General features: G+C 38.7%; 2 protein-coding genes across 3 annotated transcripts; one reads left to right on the top strand and one right to left on the bottom strand.

The window, feature by feature from the left end:
* Window positions 1-9,123, top strand: LOC103710407 (26S proteasome regulatory subunit 6A homolog). The gene is made up of 10 exons (XM_008796103.6): window positions 1-249; window positions 401-517; window positions 1,073-1,180; window positions 1,822-2,013; window positions 2,259-2,450; window positions 4,541-4,659; window positions 5,735-5,822; window positions 7,654-7,773; window positions 7,890-8,030; window positions 8,920-9,123. The coding sequence occupies exons 1-10, from the start codon at window positions 133-135 to the stop codon at window positions 8,995-8,997; spliced, it is 1,272 nt and encodes a 423-aa protein (XP_008794325.2). The 5' UTR covers window positions 1-132; the 3' UTR covers window positions 8,998-9,123.
* A 253-nt stretch (window positions 9,124-9,376) lies between these two features.
* LOC103710406 (translation initiation factor) lies at window positions 9,377-19,711 on the bottom strand. 2 transcript variants are annotated; one of them, XM_039127907.3, is made up of 8 exons: window positions 19,620-19,711; window positions 19,245-19,506; window positions 11,322-11,615; window positions 11,191-11,237; window positions 11,025-11,087; window positions 10,654-10,786; window positions 10,505-10,564; window positions 9,377-10,430 (listed from the first exon to the last, which is right to left on the bottom strand). In XM_039127907.3, exons 2-7 carry the CDS (start codon window positions 19,375-19,377, stop codon window positions 10,530-10,532), a joined length of 705 nt encoding a protein of 234 aa, XP_038983835.1. In that variant the 5' UTR covers window positions 19,378-19,506; window positions 19,620-19,711; the 3' UTR covers window positions 9,377-10,430; window positions 10,505-10,529. The 2 variants fall into 2 exon arrangements, with proteins under 2 accessions (XP_038983835.1, XP_026661733.2); XM_026805932.4 differs by having other exon boundaries at window positions 19,245-19,447.
* Window positions 19,712-19,715: the final 4 nt, after the last annotated feature.

Raw genomic sequence — 19,715 nt, 5'->3', positions numbered from 1 at the left:
TACTTTGTGGCTCATACGGTTGGCACTTTGGCTGTCGAATCCAGGGTTTATTTGCTATGTAAGGTTCGTCTCGCTGATAAAGAGTCCGCACCGTCCCTCGTTTCTGTCCTCTTTCCGCCTCACTCTTCTCCAATGGCTTCAGCAATGACGGAGGACTCCAGTTTTGAAGACGATCAACTGGCTTCTATGACCACCGACGACATCGTCAGGGCCTCTCGCCTCCTCGACAACGAGGTCCGGATCCTCAAGGTAAAACCCTTATCAAGATCCCGTCCTTTTCCCAAATCAATCTAGGGTTTCTTCTCCCCATCTCTTTTCCTCATTCCTATCTCCTGTCACGCTCTTTCAGCGATTGATTAGAATTTGTTTTGATCTTGATTTCTTCTGGGATCTGCGGCAGGATGAGTTGCAGAGGACGAATCTCGAGTTGGAGTCCTTTAAGGAAAAGATCAAGGAGAACCAGGAAAAAATCAAACTAAACAAGCAACTCCCTTACCTCGTTGGTAACATCGTCGAGGTACTCTTCTCTGCTTCCCACCAAACCCCCCTCCTTCCTCTCCGAGCGTTTGATTTCCCTTTTCTTTCTTTTTTTTCTTCTTTTTTCTTGAGAGAGAATATTATCTAGCTAGCGTGTTAACTTTCTCAACCAAGTAGTCTAAAATCTAATCAATTCAATCCGGGAACTTTAACGTCAAAAAAGGGCAAGAAAAGAAGTATGGATTTCGTCAGATTTTTTTCTTGACCTATAATATTTCCTGTGCAATGCTTTATCATGTTGTTCAACGTCCAAGTTCCGGGGCAGCAGTTTTGTAGGTTCTAGGGTTTGTAACCCCTCCTTGTCGGCGTGATAAGATAAAGTCTTTGATGGTGCTTTCAGAAATTTTATGATTAGATTCAAAGATATTTCACCAAGGCAATGGGGGCTTCCACTTATATGTTATTAGTGGTTTGAAGGATGGAAGCAGTTTAAGCTCAGCATTTTATGACATTTACCTTTTCATGTTACATGCCTTATGATTAATCCTATCATTCTTTCTTCCTTTCTTTCAACTGACCTTCTTGATTTCTTTAGATTTTGGAGATGAATCCAGAAGATGAGGCTGAGGAAGATGGTGCAAATGTTGATCTAGACTCGCAGAGAAAGGGAAAATGTGTGGTTCTAAAAACTTCTACACGACAAGTAAGCTAGAAGTCCTCATTTATCCATAGTTTGCTTATTTTTCCCTTGCTTGAGCATACCTATTGCTTCATCTGGATATCTAAATGTAGACCTGAATGTTGAAATGTCAAGCGGTCTTGGCAAAAGCTATTTAAAGTTAACTGACTTCTGATGGCAATCATTTGGTTGATCAAGTTGCCTTCCATTCTGACACTAAAGAGTCACAAACATTTTGGTGTAAATAAACGTTTGTTTCAATATTCAATTGGGCCCTTTGAATCCAAGAAAAAAGCATAACCTTGATGATGGAACTGTTGTCCTCATTGTTTTTGGTCTTTCAATATATAATTGTGACAATGTGCACACTAGGTTCTGTGTCATTTAGTCTTACTACCCTGCTGTTATCTGTAGTTATTGATACTTGGACTTTTAAAATAATAGCTATGATTGTTTTCTTTCCTCCACTACTTTCTACTGCTTTTACTGATAGAAACTCGTTCTCGGATTGCAACCTTCTCTATATTCTGAAGTGCTGATTTTTGTAGTTGGCATGACCTTGGATTCTGATGCCCCTTGTTAACTAAAAACCTTATGCCCATATGTACGTAATTAGGTGATCAAGTATTGGTAACAATTTCTTTCTGTTTCTTATCTGATTTCAGACTATCTTCCTTCCCGTTGTTGGGTTAGTTGACCCTGATAAGCTTAAGCCTGGAGATTTGGTTGGGGTTAACAAGGACAGCTACCTAATCTTGGACACCCTTCCTTCTGAATATGACTCACGAGTGAAGGCAATGGAGGTTGATGAAAAGCCAACTGAAGATTACAATGATATTGGTGGTCTCGAGAAGCAGGTAATTCTACCTCCGTGATGTAGGTATAAGTTATTTTATTTTATTTTGTTAATGTTTTTAATGAAATTCAACCACAAAAACTGCTGATTGGTATTCTACTTTTCAAATTAAATTTTGGTAATTTTTGATTCTATAGATATGCTGGACTTGTTGGAATCCTCCCTAAGGTTGTTGTTAATTAAGAAATTCTTACTCTTATTTCCTTTCTGTATCTTCCACTTAAATGCTTCTGTTTATTTCTGTAGATCCAAGAACTAGTTGAAGCAATTGTGCTGCCAATGACGCACAAAGACCGGTTTCAGAAATTAGGGATTCGTCCACCTAAAGGGGTGCTTTTGTATGGACCTCCTGGAACAGGGAAGACACTGATGGCTCGTGCCTGTGCAGCGCAGACAAATGCTACTTTTCTGAAGCTAGCAGGACCTCAACTTGTTCAGGTTATTATGAAAACTCAAAAATGCTTGCAGTCTCATTCTGCTATTTCTTGTTGCTATTTATTTATGCTTATAAATCTACTTCTGTTCCCATCTTTTGCACCAAAGAAACTGTCCAAGAGCTTCACCAGTTCGTTCCTCTTTAAGTCATAGCGACCATGCATTTCTTGAAGTTGTTTCTTATGCAATGCCGTATGTTAATTGATTGTTGAATGACACATATCGACGAAATGCGATTTTCTTTGTGAGTTCTTATTTGAAAAATAGGTCGTTAGTTTATTGTTAATTACTTGGTGTGCCTTATTTACATCATTTCTTTATGTGCTAGCATCACTTTTATTGTGCTTAAAGAAAAATTGCCACCTGGAGATATCACATCAGATCTCTTATTATTATATTTGAAAAAAAATGTTTTTTCAAGTTAAAATACAAATTTCAAAAGTATTTACAAACTAATTGACATAAATGCAATTTGATGGAAATTAAAGCAAGTAATTCTGGAATGGAGTTCTTCATAACAATATTCTTCAAATCATGAGATATTACAAATTACATAAGTACTTCTAAAAAAAATACAAGGTACAATATTTTAGAGGATAAAGCATCACACAAATACAACAGTTATTCCATTTCAAATTTTTTATAAAATGGTTAACAAATACATGCTTTAGAAAGGATGGAGTTGCAACTCCATTTTAGGTACAAGGTTACTTACTGAACACGCTAAGTCCAACAAAGACTTCCTCCACTCAAAACAAATTCTCTCTAATACCTAACAAATACAACAATTTAAACATCAAACTATAGTCTCTTGAGTTCTTTAATAGGTCTAAGTACCTAATCAAGATCTATATTATCCCTTAATTCAATTAACCTCCAAACTTTCATGCAAATATTCATAATTAATAAAATAAAGCTCCAAAAATGATGAAACTTAGTGAAAAATATTTTTAAATAAATAGGAGAGCTAATTTATGGCTAATTTTGGAAACTGAATGATCCCGATGGACCCCATCGATTTAGTTGTAGGCTTTTCCTACAGCATAATAGCCCTCAACTATCAAAATACATCTGGAAAAATTATGATATCGGTCTTTTTGGAAACTCTTGAATATGAGGGCTTCAAAGGAATATGCTGTGTCACTAGAAACTCGCCAGAGGTAACCAACGACATAGACCTAGACCTAGGTTTTCGTAAATTCACCCTGAAACCACATTAATCCATCAAATAATATTGGCATTAGGGCTAGAAATTACCTCAGCTTTTGGCTAGAAGCTGGGCCTTGAATCCAATCTACACACAACCAATGTGGTGGTCTCGTCTCCTTAAATACATAAAAACCCACATTAGGTTTAAATTAGAGAGAGAGCGAAACCACAATAAAAAGGGGGAGAGATATGGAGAGGGATTTCTTACCAATTGTATGCACAAAATGGTGAGATGGAAGAAAGAGAGAGGGGGAGGGAGGGGGGGGGGAGAGAGAGAGAGAGAGAGAGAGAGAGGTCATCGATGGGATGGTGTTTGGACTGACTGCGAAATAGGAGCTGGAGGCTGTTAAGTGGGGGTGTTGGTGCTTGGTGAGAGAAGAAGAAGAAAGACGAGGGCGATGGGGTTTGAGGTTTGCACGCGAAGGGGGAAAAGAGAGGGCAGTGATGGGGAGCCTGGGTTTGGTCTAGGTCCAAGCTCAAGCCAGTTGGGCTGGATTCATGGGCCTGAAGTGGCCCAGGTGTTACAGATAACATCTAAAAGATTATGTATTTTAAGTTGGGGTAATATAAGGGGAAAAAATTACAAGGATAGAGCTTCATCATCTTGTCAAGGAAATGAAATTAGATATTAGATGTTAATGAAGATAACTTTAGGTACATCTGGTAGACTGGGTTCTTGCTCGTCCTTTGCAACTCATATGACATGTGTTCTTCATAAGTTATTCTACTCATTGCATGATATTCTTTTCTATGAGAAACTATAAATTGATGCAGAAAAATTGATTACAATTGTTTGAAGTTATGAGAGAGAATGATTCAATGTTTTTTTTTTTGCATCATTCATAGCATGTGAAACTGACTAGTTTCTTTTTGGAAATATTCAGATGTTTATTGGTGATGGTGCAAAACTTGTTCGTGATGCCTTTCAGCTTGCGAAGGAAAAATCTCCCTGTATAATTTTTATAGATGAGATTGATGCAATCGGAACCAAGCGATTTGATAGGTATGCCATGTTCCCACTTTATGATGTACCATCATATATGCATGTGGTTCCTCTCATTTATTCATACAGGTAGAAGTTGTAAATCATTCTTTAGTAGTCCAAGCTTGTTATAAGTCCTTTGGAGAGTGTTACCCTGTTTTGTATCGCATGTGAACAGCCTAGTGACTTTTCTTCCTTGAAGTTAACAGCATATCAAGTGATTCTATCATGCAGAATTATTGATGAACTCATTTTGCAATGAGCATAATCTTGCTCTTATGAGAGAGGTCTTATAATGCTGAAGTTATCAATATTAATGTGTCTAATATTTATTGTATCCATTTAGCTGCTTTTGTGGGTTGCTGTAGCCAATTTTTGTCGGTTGTCATAGCAAGATTACCAATTCGGTGGTCCGTACAACATTATTCTCCTTAGTTATTTCCTTTGCCCTAGCTCGTTGTACATCTCTTGCATATTCCCCTTACCCCTCTCCTTTTCTTATTGTGTGGGTTGATATTGTTTCTCACAAAAATGAGCAAGCATTATTTAAATATTTTTTGCAACCATATCTGCTATATGATTCAATAATACTTATTTATACCTTCAATCATGGTCAGTTTTACATGTTGTCACTCTTCATGCCTATACAATGCTGAATAACCAGTTCAAGCAAGTTTAGTTTTTTCCTTCCTCACAAGTATCAAATAGGTTTTCTTGGATCCCAAAATCTCGTTTTTCATTCTTTAAAAAAAGAAAAAAAGCATTATTTGAACTTCCCAGAAAGCATTACTTATCTGTGGGGATGAGATATGTCCTACATTACATATTTAAGTAGCTTATATGATGCATGGCATCACATTGACCTAGTTTTCTTCCCATGAGGAAATTCAAATTTCCATGCTAAATACATTAGGATCTGCTTTCCATGAACTGGAAATTAGCACTTCAGAGTGCACTGTTCAAATAAGACACCTATATTTGTAAAGTGTACTACATTGCTGAAAGATGCTAAAAAATGGATTGCAAACAGAGAGTACCAGATCTATTCATAATTTCATGGTACTAAATGTGTTCTATCTGTGCCATCCTACCACAGTGAAGTAAGTGGAGATAGGGAAGTGCAACGGACAATGTTGGAATTACTTAATCAGCTTGATGGTTTTGGCAGTGATGATCGAATAAAGGTTAGTATATACTCTCTTTTATTTGGTATTATAAAGTTTCCTGCATGTTTAAAATTTGAGAATGAATAACATGACTTACATTGTTCTTTAACATTCAATATGGCTTATAATTTCCCAGATTTCATTTTATGTATTTTTAGCAGTCCTGCATATATAATCATGCTCTCCTTTTGTCCTCTAATGTTTAGACAACATTGTATTTGGTTTCAAAACCTTCTGGTCAATTGTTAGGAAAAATCTCCTGAAATCCTTAACTTCATCCCTCCTCCCCTCTCCTGGTGTCAGACATAAATTAATTTCTTCTTTTTAATTTATGATAATTAATTTATGCTGTACAAACAACAAAAATTGACTGTTTAACAACTTTGTTTCTTCTGTTAATTTTTAAATGATATTCTCGAGTTTTTTTAAAGAAAAATCAACTGTTGCATAACATTATTTCCACTGCCTCAAGCATGATTGTTTCTCTAATTTTGTAGAAGCCTGCTGTACATTTGAGAACTTATGCTAATCATGGCTGCTTCCTACCTTTTTCAATGAATCTGAAAATGGAGCTTATAGGCAAGGGAACCTAATTCTAGTATGTATGATAATTTAGAAGGAACCTTGTACTTCTATATTCTGTTCCAAATGATCTGGTAGGGCATGATATCTACCAATAGGTAATGGGATATGTGCATAAACAGGAAGCCAGTTTCTTTTGCTGCACTCCATGTTCTGGTTTTCAGAGCCAGGTCCTATACCGCAAAGGACTTCAGTTTTTGGAGATCCATATCTACTTGATCTACAGTATGTAGGAATCTGTAAATAGGTAAATGCTTTTATGTCCTGGATCCTTGAAGCAATTTGAGTTTTCTGATGCTAATCATTATTTGATCTACCAATAAACAATTCTTGAAAGGGCATGCCAATAAGTAATGAGATGTGCATGAAGAGGAGAAAGGTGGTGTTCTATGCTGTGCCCCTTGTGATATTGAAAACATTTTCAGTTCATGGACATTTATCTCTATTTGATCCGGCAGCTGTATGAATTGGCAAATAGGTAAAGAGATGTGCGCATGTATATTAAGCCACTTGTGTCCACTTTTTCCAAGTTAAATAACATGAAAATTATTGGCTATGACTTGGCTGAAGCAGTTGTTTTATAGCGGATCGTGGATCTTAGAAAATAAGGAATTAATGGGATATATATTTGTTGCCATGGGGTATTCAAGTTGGTAATTTTTCTCTAAGAAACAGTAACTTCTTGAGTGTCCATTGAAAACAAAGATGTGTATTCTGTTAAGTTCATAATGCTTTTCTAGCATCTCTCCTATTTCAAACAACTTAGATTGATGTGTTTAAATTTGGAAGTCCAGGCTTTCCTTATATTGCTTATGGAATCAAGTTGACTAGTATCTCTTGCATATTTGGTTCAAACAAAAGCAAATGTAGTCCAGTTTTGCTATAGTCAGGGTTTCTTTTCTTAAGGTCCATGCTCCACTAGGTACCAAAAAAAGGGGTGCACTTGTAGTGCCCATCTTTGTGGTTTTTTATGTTATTCTGTACACGAGACTTCAGACCACTCTTATGCACCTCCTCTTTTTTTTTTTTTGTTAAACAATAATCTGCTCTTGTTGCCTTTGCTTTGGCCATTGTTAAGATAAAATACTTCAAGAGTGATGGAATTAGATGCTTCTATTAGTTTATCTCTGAACTGTAAGGCTTCACATTGGTTTAGATCTATGTTCTCATGGACTAGCAACTATGTAGTATCAGCAAACATTATTGGTTCTATTTTACTGTCTTGACAAGAATGTTTTTGCTTTTTTTTTTTTTATGATCTTTACAGGTTATAGCAGCAACAAATCGTGCTGACATTCTTGATCCTGCTCTTATGCGTTCTGGTCGTTTAGATCGCAAAATTGAGTTCCCTCATCCAACTGAAGAAGCAAGAGCTCGGATATTGCAGGTGGCCATAACTTGTCTGTTCCTCAATACATGTGCGCGCGCATTTGCGTATAACTAATGCATGCTCCGGTAGAAATTAAGCTCTCTCTCTTTCTTTTTTGTGCTGTTGAAATTTAGATCCACTCGAGGAAAATGAATGTACACCCTGATGTCAACTTCGAAGAGCTGGCTCGATCAACAGATGATTTCAATGGGGCACAATTGAAGGCAGTTTGTGTAGAAGCTGGCATGCTCGCTCTGCGACGAGATGCAACTGAGGTCCTAATCTTGTCCCTACATACTTGGTTCATACTATGTCACTTTAGTAATTCTTTTTTTTTTTTGTGGGAAAACTTATCATGGTGTTGATTTGGGAATAAGATAGCATAATATTAGGCATGGCTAATTATGAACTCTAGTTTCACAATGAAATGGCAGGCAGTCCCCCACCATTGCACATTATGTTCCCTGTTTTCACCGTGTGTGTACTAACTTTTGCTAAGATGTCTTGTCCCATGTCATTGTTTTTCTTGTGTTTGTGTAGTTTTGGTTCAATTCTTTTTAAATGCATTAAATTTATTACAAAGCCGGGTCATTTTACTTGTGCATGCATCCATAGAATGGCTATAAACATAATACTTTCTTCAGGAAATTCCTCTTCCTGTGTTATGACCATGGATATCTTATGCAATAGAGTCATGGTTTCAAGTGCCAGCCTCTGGTGAGATCTTTGCTGGCAGGCACACACCATGCCAAAGATAGTGCGGACACCCAGCATGGGTGGGCATGGCATGTTGTATATCTTTATAAATATTTTTAAACAGGGTTAATTTATTTATCTATTTGTTCAGCAAGCAACATGTGTGGTGGCACTGTGACATGGCCTGTGGCTGGCACACCCCGTGCCACTGGCACTTGAATCCATGGCGGGGCGAACTTTTGTCTGTTTACCTCTATGGTTCAATGTAATGATCACACTACTTTCCGTTGGATTTACTATGTTTAAAGATTCAAATGCACCCATAATCCATTTAGGAGAGCCCAATACCACCCATAACTACAATACTGCTCAAATAGCGTCTTTTTATGTTGTTTCTATTGTTATCAGAACAATAATCAACTTACAATATTTTCTTTTCTTTCTTTTTTTTTTTAAAAAAAAATTCAGGTGATGCATGAAGATTTCAATGAAGGGATAATCCAAGTCCAAGCCAAGAAGAAAGCCAGTTTGAATTATTATGCTTAATACTTAGCATATGAGCTTGTAATGTAGTTGAATTGAAGTTATATGCTGAAAATATTAATTCTCATTTTTCTCCAACACTCTTTGTTTAGAATATATTTTATCAATATATCATGATGCATCAGCAAATGTTTTCTTGCTTTGTACTTTACCAAGTTATCAGGATCAGGCGACACACTTTCAGAACATTCATTTGTTCGAGACAGGTCTCAGATTGTCGTTCCATTCTGGAGAACCACCTTCAATGACCAGAAATGATTGTTGGTGCTGTCTCAATGCAAAAGGTCACTAATTCATATTTGGGACTCACCAGCAAAACCGACAACTCAAGTAGATAAGTCACTGATGAACGCATAGTTTAATGTGAACCTTGATTGTGTGCATTTTAGGGAATTAGGGAACTAGCAAATCGCGTTTGTTTATCAGTTTCACTTTGCAATCTCCTGGATAGCGTAATATTTTTCTTAATAGTATTTTAATCAACTGTCTCCTTGACCCAAAGCAGCCAGCTGGTTAGAAGAATGCCCGTCTAAAGATCTCTGATAAGCGATCAACATTTAGATCTAGCGTGTGTGAGCCAGCGAAAATGAGCATTTTTGCTGACCGGACATTACCTTGTGACCTCCGATAGCCAAGATGATGATGGTAAATTTTGAGAGGGAATTAGTACAAGTGTGCTGATAATTGACCACATTTCAGATGGTCCTCCTAGTGAAGATCTAAGTATCCGTGGGACTCGCTTTTGAAGGTTATATTGCCCGACACTACTTTAACTAGTGTTCTATGGCTAGGCTCCAGATGGACGTTTCTGGCGTTGAACAAGATATCCTGAGAAGCTATTGGAAAAAAGGGCTAAAAACCGACTATTTGGTGGCAGGAGCCGACCGATTGCCCTGCAACTTGGTCGCAGTAGATTAGTTCTTAGTGAATGCTATCGTTTTCCGCCCTGAAGCTAAACATGACATTAAAAAGTTAATCACCTTCACTCAATTTAAAGATGACATTTAGGTCAGCAGACTTAAAAAAGTACAACCACATCCCACTTAAGTGAGATCAAATGCCCTGCTGCTAAATTGGTAGGATGCCAATACTGATCAGATATAAGTCATGTGGACCTTCGAGTCAGCAGCAATGGTTTACAGCAGTTAGAAAAGTACCAGATGGCCAACTGCAATAATGATGCTTCATGAACAATAGCATGTCCCCTGTGCTGCATAGCACCCAAGGTCAACAATTGGCAAAATAGACAGTTTAGATGAATCTTAAAAATGTTTTCCAACATTTCACAAACAATGAGGTTACTGATTCAATAGTTAAAACTTCTTTTTTTTTTTTTGGGTACAACAGCGGTTCACACCCTGCGGGTGTGGATGCAGCCAACAAAGTCAGAAAGCAACAAAGCAGATAAGGAGCCCGGTACTCTGTCACGCAAACTCCTGCAACGAAATAGATAAGATTATATACAATGCTGAAAAAAAATTCTGTCATCTACAGCAAAAAGAACACTGACCAGTATAGATGCAAACCCTCTCATATCAGAAGGCACCATCATGGCTCCCGTCTCCAGATTCTGAAGATTTCCAGTTGAAGAAAATAAATATGATGAAAGTACATAAAAGGACCTCCAACAAATAGTTGTGCAAGTGCAGAAACAACTACCGTGTATGGCTGCTAAGTTATCTTCTTTGTACACCCCTAGTGGTGAGCCATGAACAGACAAGAGCATCTCGCCATTCTTTGGCAGCCTTAAAGTTTTGGGAGTCATGCCAAAAGATAATCTGTTGCTAGTTGCCTGCAACGAATATGATAATATCCAGAGCTTATGAAACTGATCTCTTCTGATGCTTCTTGGGAAGAAAAGGTTTTAAAAAAGGGGTGCATGTTATCTGCAACATCTTCAATTAAATGGTGATTTCACGCATATGTTAAGCATCTATCAAGCCCATGAGAGAATCATCCATATCTGAGCCAACAAATAGCCTTTAAGCTAAAATAGAGGCACATGACCATAAGATGAATAATGTACACACCCCAGGAGTTTGTAAAAAGTCTCTCGTTCCAGGCATCTGGTTTTCTGATGGTTCATTCAAAATCTAGAACAAAGGAAAATTGAAGCAAAACAAATTTGTAAGCTCAAGTGAAGAAACGATAATGAGACTCAGAAGTTTTGAGAGGGCAAATGTTCACATAACATACAAAATCAGGAATTTGCAGGTTCGCAGCCTCTAATAAGTTCTTTTTCACTGTCAAAAATCATATCAAGCAGTAAAATAATTTAATATTCAGAATCAGAGAGCTGAAATGCATGTATGGAAAAATATACAAACCTGAGTTTACTGAAAACTGAAGGCCACCAACATTATCAAGTGAAGCACGCACATTTCTACCATCAACTTGATTTCCAGGCAAATAACAGTTGTTGTCATTCCATTGCAACTCAAAAACTTTGTACTTCTCATTTCTTATCACTGACAGGTTGGGCAAATTTTTCTGGAAAAATGTTATTGCTGGAGTTTCCAGCTGTTCCTTGCTTAGATATGAGCGAAGCAAGCGCAACCGAGAAAGCAAGTTTTCAGTCTCTGCTGCACGAATAGCTTGAATTGCAGCAATTCGACGTTCAACTATCCAAGCATGCAAACCTTCACTTAGAATAGTTAAAAGTACAAAATAAACAAGGCAGGAAAAAGAGACTAAATCTCATCAAGACCTAACAATCAGAAAATATGCCACAAAAAAAAGGAGCAACTTGTGATATTAGAATGCAATTTGACTGAAAAACTAATTACCAAATATGAGTATGTACTATTGACTAAAGCGAAGAACACATATTATCATCGAATAGGATGATATAAATCTGAGAAGAGTGGTTTCAGAAATGATAAGGGGGAACACAAAGACCAGGAAAGATTAGGTGATTAATATAGGAGGTATTAAGGGATTGGTTGACCTATAAGGATTCATAAGCTGGACAGGGTTCCATGTCCATGGTCTTGCTTAAGCCTCCAGTCTCATTTGTCAACGGACCTGCCTGAAGTGTTCTTCCAGCGCTTAATAGTCTTTCAAAAATGTTTTTCGTACACCTGTATAGCTACTCATCAAGAAATGTCTCCCAAGTCGTGTTCCAACCAGATGACTCCATCTCTCTCTCTCTTGGACTGTGTCCTGAATCCTCAGAATCAGTGTCTGATGGTCTTCATCTCCGCTGGAATTTGAACCTGACGTCACGGCTTCCTCCTTCGATCCGTCTTGCAAGTGCAGGGTAACCCTAGGCCGGATCTCTACTTCATCGACTGTGTGCTTGCCGCCCAATCCTTCCCAACTCGGGCCGCCTGTAGCTAATGTTTTCCCAGTAGCGTCTCGTAAGCACCTTCGTGCTGAGCCGTCAGAGCACAAAAGTGGATGCTAAACTAAAGGTGCCTCAATGGGTGCCTTCTGCCTCAAACACTTCTCCAACGGCTTCACTGGTCGCTGGTCTGCCATTCTCAGTTCTAGAGCTGAGGTATTCCGAAGTTTGCTTAGTGCCGATAAGGAACGAACGAAGCCACTTCGCAAGCAGCAAAAAGCTCTCATTTAAGAAATTGGAAGCAGGAATGAAGAAGGGGGCACAGTCAGACTTTCGTCTCAGACTGTAAAGCCATAGTTCTATTTGATGGCTTGAGAGAGAAAGGATCAAAGACCTCGGGTTCGGTAAACGCTTCCACGATTCTATCGTGAATGCCCCTTAACTCGAAATCATAAAGAGGTCCTTTCACCCTAGATAGAAGCAAGCAAAGACGATGTGTCGTCTACTTCCAGAAAATGTTCGGAACAGAGAACTTTCTCTAATACAACGCCGCATTCTCCGAAGATTGAGGCGTAACCGATCTGGGAGTGCCGAAGAAGGAAAATTCAGACTCCGATTCGGAAGTAGCGAATGCCTCTTTCTCGCCATCCTGTTGAGAACAGATTGTAAGGCGTTGAAAAAAATCCTTAAGAAAGATGTCAAGACCCTCGCTGCAAAACATATTTTCGCTAGATGGCAAGCCCCTCTTTTACTTTGATATAGAACAAATAAAGGGGGAGAGTCACAGTCTCCCTTATTTCCTACTCTTTCTTGTATCAACTGAGGAACTCTTCGTTACAAATCCCCGATAGAGGTAAAAATAAGGATTCATTATATTCTACATTATATTCTAAAAAGCGGCGCGCCAGGTAGACACGCGCGGGCGAAGGGAAAAGAACAAGAGGACATCAGAGAATAAGGTGCAGAAAGCAGATGGAGCACTTCCCCATGGCTCGAGGAGGACAGTGATATTAATAGAAGGACATGGCACAACAAAGTGAAGACAATTGAAAAGGAGTTGGTTTTCCGCTAAGTGGTAGGCACGCCTCGCCCCAGGCAGCAATCCGCGGACCCATAGGAGGTAGATAGGAGGAGGGTCTGTGAATGCGGTAGACGGTAGACCTCTCGAAGACTCGGCTAAGCCTGACCTTAGCTGTCCATTTCTTATTCATTCAGGGCGCCCCTAGTGGCCCAATCCTCGCTCTGGACCAAGGTGCGTAGCCTTTTAACATTCTCTTTCTCTTTCTCTCTTTCTGGCTTAGCCTACCAGGGCGCAACCTTCCAGCCTGAAACTTCCTTATACATTACATGATGGGACCTTTCTTTTCAGTCAAAGAAAAGAAAATTTTTGAAATAGAGTGGAGTGGGGCTTAGCCCCAAGTTTGGATTGTGCCCTAGTAGCCGCCCTCTTACCCAGGTGCTGCCATTTGTTTGCCTTGTTTGGAGGCTCCGGTTTCAAATCTTTCTCAAAGATAGATGATTGTGGGTCCTGAGAGGAGCTATTTGATTCTTAATCATGATCATTGGAATGAAGAGGTTTTGAGGACCTTCCTTCTAAGGAGAAAGCGCGAACTTAGTTCCCTAGCTTCGTGAGTGGAAAACAAAGGAAGGTAGTTCAATAGGGCTTTTTTCCAGTGCATCAAGGATCACGATCAGGATCTGCTAACTCAGCAACAAAGAAGAAGCGATGTCCATTTTCACCTAACGCGCGGTCGGCACGAGCATGATCGTTATCTACAAAATTCTTCGCTCCAAAGCGTGCAACATGATCTTTTTTGAAGCAAGGGCCCCTTCTGCCTTTAGGGCTTTCCCAAGGGGTCTAATTCAGTGCTTCTTACAGTACCGATTCTTATTCTAAAAGTACCGTTCGGGGAGTCGAGAAGCTCCCGTAAATCTTGACTTTGTCGGGTTCCGGGGCTATAGCCTCTTTTTCTTTATTGAAATTTTTTTTTCTTTCTCTCCCCTACGGACAAAGAATGGAGTCCAACAGCTAAAGGGATGACTGGTCAATTGGATTACATGAGAGAATGAATGAGAGAAAGCAACGGTCTCGGCACCTAGCCCTTTTTGAAGCCGACCTACTTGCCCTTTTTCTCTGATTTCCTCGTACTGCTTTAGCTTTTGACCAGCCCTTTCAGTTCAATGAAGCTAATCCCTCATCTGATGCCCCACACCAACCACTCTATCCAAGAGTTTATGAATCAAATTGGGGAAGAAGAAAGATTTTTTTTTATTGAAACATGTTCGTTCATTCCTACTACTTATCTTACTTCATTTCCCTCTTTTTCCAAGAATGAATGAGCCGCTCGGAAAAAGCCTTCCATTTCCGTCAAATGACCCGGCCTCCCTTGGCTCTTCCACCGTTCGGGCTCCCTTTCCTCCCAGCTCCGCGGATCTCCATCTGTACCTAGATTCGCCACTGGCTTCTACATGCATACTCGCGCGATATGGCTTTTCAGCACGGGGGCAAGCTTAAGAAGAGAGTAGGGGCGCGCTAGTTGCGAAGAAAACGCTTACACAATATAGATATAGGGGCGCGCTAGCCCCCTACTAGTAAAGACTTTTCCCTTTACTATGAAATTAAGGTTTTTGGAACTGATTTTGATCAACCGAGTAGCTAGCTTTTTTTGAAAAGTTCTGCCTACTTAGTATTTAAATTGGGATATTTCCTTGCACTTGTCCTCAGCTTTCTAACTAGAATCTACGACTTAAAGAGTCACAACCCACAATAAAATTTCTCCAGAATCACATTGATGCTCTTGTATCTCATCTGCCTACTAAAACTTCCACTCTATCTCAAATTTGGAACCTTTTATTGCATATCAAAATCAATCTCTGCATAAATGTGCTGTGCCCTGTTACAATATCTCTTAGCCCTCAATGATATGTTTCTTTTTTTTGGTAAATAATGATGTGTTTCTTTAAAGAATAAGAAAATGAGTAATTTGCATTGTTTTGTGATACATTCAGATATAGTTTTATATACTGTTTCCTAAGCAATTATCATAATGTATTATTTAAGAACTTCATTTTCCTCCCTGCCTCTGCTGATTTAGGTAACTAAGGTTATAAGTGAAAAAAGTAGATATTTTTGAAGCAAATCCCATGGTGTATGTTACTTAGAATGATGAGATGTAGACATAGAGGGTTGTTTTGGAAAAACAAGAATCTAAATATAGAGTATAAGAATGCAAGGATAATCGATACGTAGTAATGATTCTGATTAGTAGATTTGATGACCAAGGATTCAGTTATCTTGGACCTATTTTGCGAAACTTTAGTAATAAATGAGTAATACCATTTTAATGGGAGTTGGATGAAGTGGAAAGATGCCTCTGAAAATTACTCGATCACAAAAAAAGACAAAAAAAGAGATCCAGATTGCCTGTAAGGCCTGCAATCTAATATGGGTCAGGTTGTTGGACAATGATGGTCCAAACAAACATGATAATGATCAGAAACACGAGAATGTTGGAGTAAATACATACGATGAAGGCTTAAGAGTAAAAACATTTTTCATGATGTGCTAGTATGATGGCCAGTTCCGAACCATAACTATATCAATCAACAGATGCATGATTGTCATCTTGGCAAATAAAGCTACAGTTTGGTTAAGTCTACATATAATTGTTTGGGATTTACAACACCAGATTAAACCATCCTAGTCAGCTATGATAGTACAAAACCACTTGATAGTCTTTAGATGCTTTTGCACCTCTTTAACAGGAACATGGTTGCAAATTAGCTCTGAAAGTTCGGGAAATAAGAGCGAGTGCTAGATTAAAAATACTATGTTTACTGGATGGTAACTTAGAAGAGGAAAGAAAGACTAGGAAAAGGTAGAAATGGATCCCCTTACTGTCAAATTATACCTCCATGTGAAGTGAATGAGAAGAAAAACCTGGGTTTATACATCTGAGATAGAGGTGGATGAGAAGAGTCCTCGAAGAAGAGGTGGTAATGAACAAGAAGATAATGGGCAAGGTTCTCAAGAGGGTGATTGCATGAGAGGTCTGAAATTCTTGCACAAAGAGATATCATAATTTTTCCTTTATGTTTGGGTTTATACTGGACAAAATAGTTAAGCAACTTATTGGCCTACTTCACCAAAGGTGGGGAAAAAAAGATAACCAAGAAACATGAAAAAAAGAAGCAATCAAGTAGGCCAGTGTTGATTATGCACTGCAGTCAAAATTTTTACATAGGCATTTGGTATAAAGTGCCCATCCCAAGATGAAGGGTGATGTCGGTGGACGTGACAAGATTACCGCATTTGGTTGCACCATGATGATTTTACGAGGCAGTGATCCCAAATAACCCTCACTTCTCAAATCACCACCCAACCCAGTAATAGAAAAATTGTCCTTAAGGTCGAGTATCCAAGTTCAAGCCAAGACAATGATCTTGAGCTAAAATTTGTAGACAAAAGTGCCCCTCAATCTAGCAAAAAAAATGGTATATCAATATATTAAATATATTATATCAATATTATATATATATATTATATTATGTTGATATTACACATATTGTACTTATGATATATATAATATTATAATTTATTACTAATCATATTATTATCATATTATTATTAAATTATAATTTTAAATTATAAAAGTATTATGTTATTGTGCTTTATATTTATATTATCAAATTATTTAATATATTACTTCTATTTGCCTTATTTTCCTATCAAAATAAATACTAGTATTAAAATAATAATATATTATAAGCATAAATAAAAATATTAATTCTATAATAATAATTAATATATTTTTATAGAAATAATAATTTATGAGGTTAATAAATATATTTTTATAGAATAATATTAATAATTAATATACTAAAAATTTATTATGATATATTTTATATAATTACTAAATATATTTTATGAAATATATCAAGGGTAGTTTTGGTATTATATAGTCGGTCATCTTGGATTCTTATAAAATACCAAGCATGTTACTTGTGGATACCCAGAGATATTTAATCACCGAAAGATAGCATATCAAATACGGTGATCTTAGATCATTGAGGATCAGATTATTCAGAGATCTAAGATCACCTTGGTGATCCCATTTGGGTCAACAAATGCCACCCTAATGTCTAAGACTAAGTAGAAAACTAGGAATAAAGACAATGACATGAAAGAGTGCAAGGTTGATAATGCGATGATGCTTGTGCTTAGTATACCATAGCATATGTGAATATGAGGGAAGAAGTGATGAGGTAGTATATGTTGAGAGAGAAAAGGCAACAATAAGTGGTAGGCAAGACACCAAACTTTGTGGAAAGATATATACCCACACAAACCACACGAGTCACCCATATGGAATCTAAAATTAAATTATATCTATGAAATTCTTTGTGAATGTAACCAAACAACACCAACAAAGGGAGAGTTAACTCAGCCAAAGAAGCCCTTCTATGAGGTCATTCAAACAGCACTTTAAAAAAACCCATTGGACTAATTGTCTATTAGAAAGCTAATCTCCATCATCCGAGGTTTTTTTTTTCTTTTTTTGGGGTGGGAGGGTGAAAGAAAGGAGACCCATAGCCAAGTCATCAAGATTTATACAGCTAAAGACTTTGAAATGGATGAAATTTTCATCTTCGCAGACTTGTTTATGCTAAGAAGATGGCGGATCCTCTGACCGTGGTACAGGAAGCATGATGCAATTGTTTGCTCATGCATTTTGAAGTTTTAGAAATTAAAATTTGCTTTTGTAGACATATTACTATCCTTTTGTCAGAAAAAAGGAAATAATTCAAAGAAAGAGTGCTACATTAGACAGAGCAGTTTGCATGCATGAGACCCTCAATGTAAGTGTACATGCAAGATGTTACGGGGGGTTCTCCGAATTTAGTCCCACATCGACCGTGTAGCGAGAAGGTCTGTGCCATATAATGGGGGGCTCAATAACCCTTCCCTTAGGAGGCGCCTTTTGTGGGGCAAAACCATGAGGCGCCGTGAGGAGGGCTCCGGGTACGCTCGACCCCCAAATCGGACCCAAAGCGGACAATACCTTCTGAGGGACACTTTCTCTTCCGCTGCTCGGATCGGTGGGGACTCTGCTGGTGACGGGGTGCAAATCCCGCATCATATGGCGCTAGAAGGAGGGCCTCGGCCCTCCGCCTATCCAGTAAGGAGCCGACCCGGGCACAAGACCTCCCCGCTGGGGGGGCTGTGTTACGGGGGGTTCCCCGAATTTAGTCCCACATCGACCGTGTAGCGGGAAGGTCTGTGCCATATAATGGGGAGCTCAATAACCCTTCCCTTAGGAGGCGCTTTTTGTGGGGCAAAACCGTGAGGCGCCGTGAGGAGGGCTCCGGGTACGCTCGACCCCCGAATCGGACCCAAAGCGGACAATACCTTCTGAGGGACACTTTCTCTTCCGCTGCTCGGATTGGTGGGGACTCTGCTGGTGACGGGGTGCAAATCCCGCATCACAAGACATACTGTCCTGAAACTAAAAGATACAGAATATCCACGAACAGGTTTGTGTGGCTATCAACAGTTTACAAATTTACTTCTAATAGGATAAACTTAAAACAGAAGTGTTGTCCCATAGGGAAAAACACAGATTTTGGATTCCGATCGTTTAAGTGGATCCACTTCAAATAAGAGCTCCTTTGAAATGGGAAAGGAGGTTAAATCAACCATAAAAACTATCATTTTAAAATCAAATGGCTAGATGATCGAAAAGGAGCATTCCATAGATTAAATTCACGTGAGCAAGAAGCATCATCTTAGTTAGACAAACCCTATTAATATTTTTAAAAAATTATCTAGATATGACATTTAGTGACCAACAACTACAAGAAAATCGTGGAAATGAGGAATGACTAAAACTTTTTTTCGTCATCTATCACAATTTTGCCAATAGATTAAGCTTGAAGTCAGATGGAGGAGGAGAGGCGAATCGAATACCTTCCCGATTATTGAACCCACGCTGTCTCTCCGCGAATTGCACCGCCCTGTTCTCGCTCGGCCCAGCCTCCTGATTGGTTTTCGGCTTCAGGGGAGACTCCGCGACCGCCCTCTTCCTCCCCCTTCTCGCCATTGGAAGGCTCGCCTTTGAGAATAACCGACCTAACGAGAGCTCTGAGACAGGGATCTGGAGAACCAAAGCCCTGTTTGAAATCGAAACAGGCGGCAAGGCATCAGTGGAGAGGGCTTGAGAAAAAAAACCCTAATTAGCAGAAGATCGGCAGTCAGTTCCTCCAAGCTCTTGGTTTCAATCTCTCGAATCGAAGCTAAATAAAAAAGAAAAAAAAAGAAGACAAGATATCAAGCAAAATGTACCTGGTTTCTTTTTAATCGAGGGTCGCGAGGAGGAAATAACTCGAATTTTTCCGGTCACGAGGAGAAAACCTGGAGGGGTTCGTACCAAAGAGATGG

The sequence above is a fragment of the Phoenix dactylifera genome, chromosome 11 (genome assembly GCF_051530095.1).
Source record: "Phoenix dactylifera cultivar Ajwa chromosome 11, Ajwa_hap1_PhDact_Kaust_v1.1, whole genome shotgun sequence".
Taxonomy (NCBI): Eukaryota; Viridiplantae; Streptophyta; class Magnoliopsida; order Arecales; family Arecaceae; genus Phoenix; species Phoenix dactylifera.
The sequence above is the reverse complement of the archived record's forward strand: the minus strand, read 5'-3'. Positions and strand labels throughout refer to the sequence as shown.

Bases quoted from the DNA above. Each gene is read 5' to 3' on its own strand.
- LOC103710407 (XM_008796103.6), top strand. From the start codon at position 133: ATGGCTTCAGCAATGACGGAGGACTCCAGTTTTGAAGACGATCAACTG. The intron at 518-1,072 runs GTACTCTTCTCT...TGATTTCTTTAG, and splicing joins TCGTTGGTAACATCGTCGAG to ATTTTGGAGATGAATCCAGA. The intron at 1,181-1,821 runs GTAAGCTAGAAG...ATCTGATTTCAG, and splicing joins TAAAAACTTCTACACGACAA to ACTATCTTCCTTCCCGTTGT.
- LOC103710406 (XM_039127907.3), bottom strand. From the start codon at position 19,377: ATGGCGAGAAGGGGGAGGAAGAGGGCGGTCGCGGAGTCTCCCCTGAAG. The intron at 11,616-19,244 runs GTATTCGATTCG...ATGCTTGGATAG, and splicing joins TGGGTTCAATAATCGGGAAG to TTGAACGTCGAATTGCTGCA. The intron at 11,088-11,190 runs GTATGTTATGTG...CCTTTGTTCTAG, and splicing joins ACCTGCAAATTCCTGATTTT to ATTTTGAATGAACCATCAGA.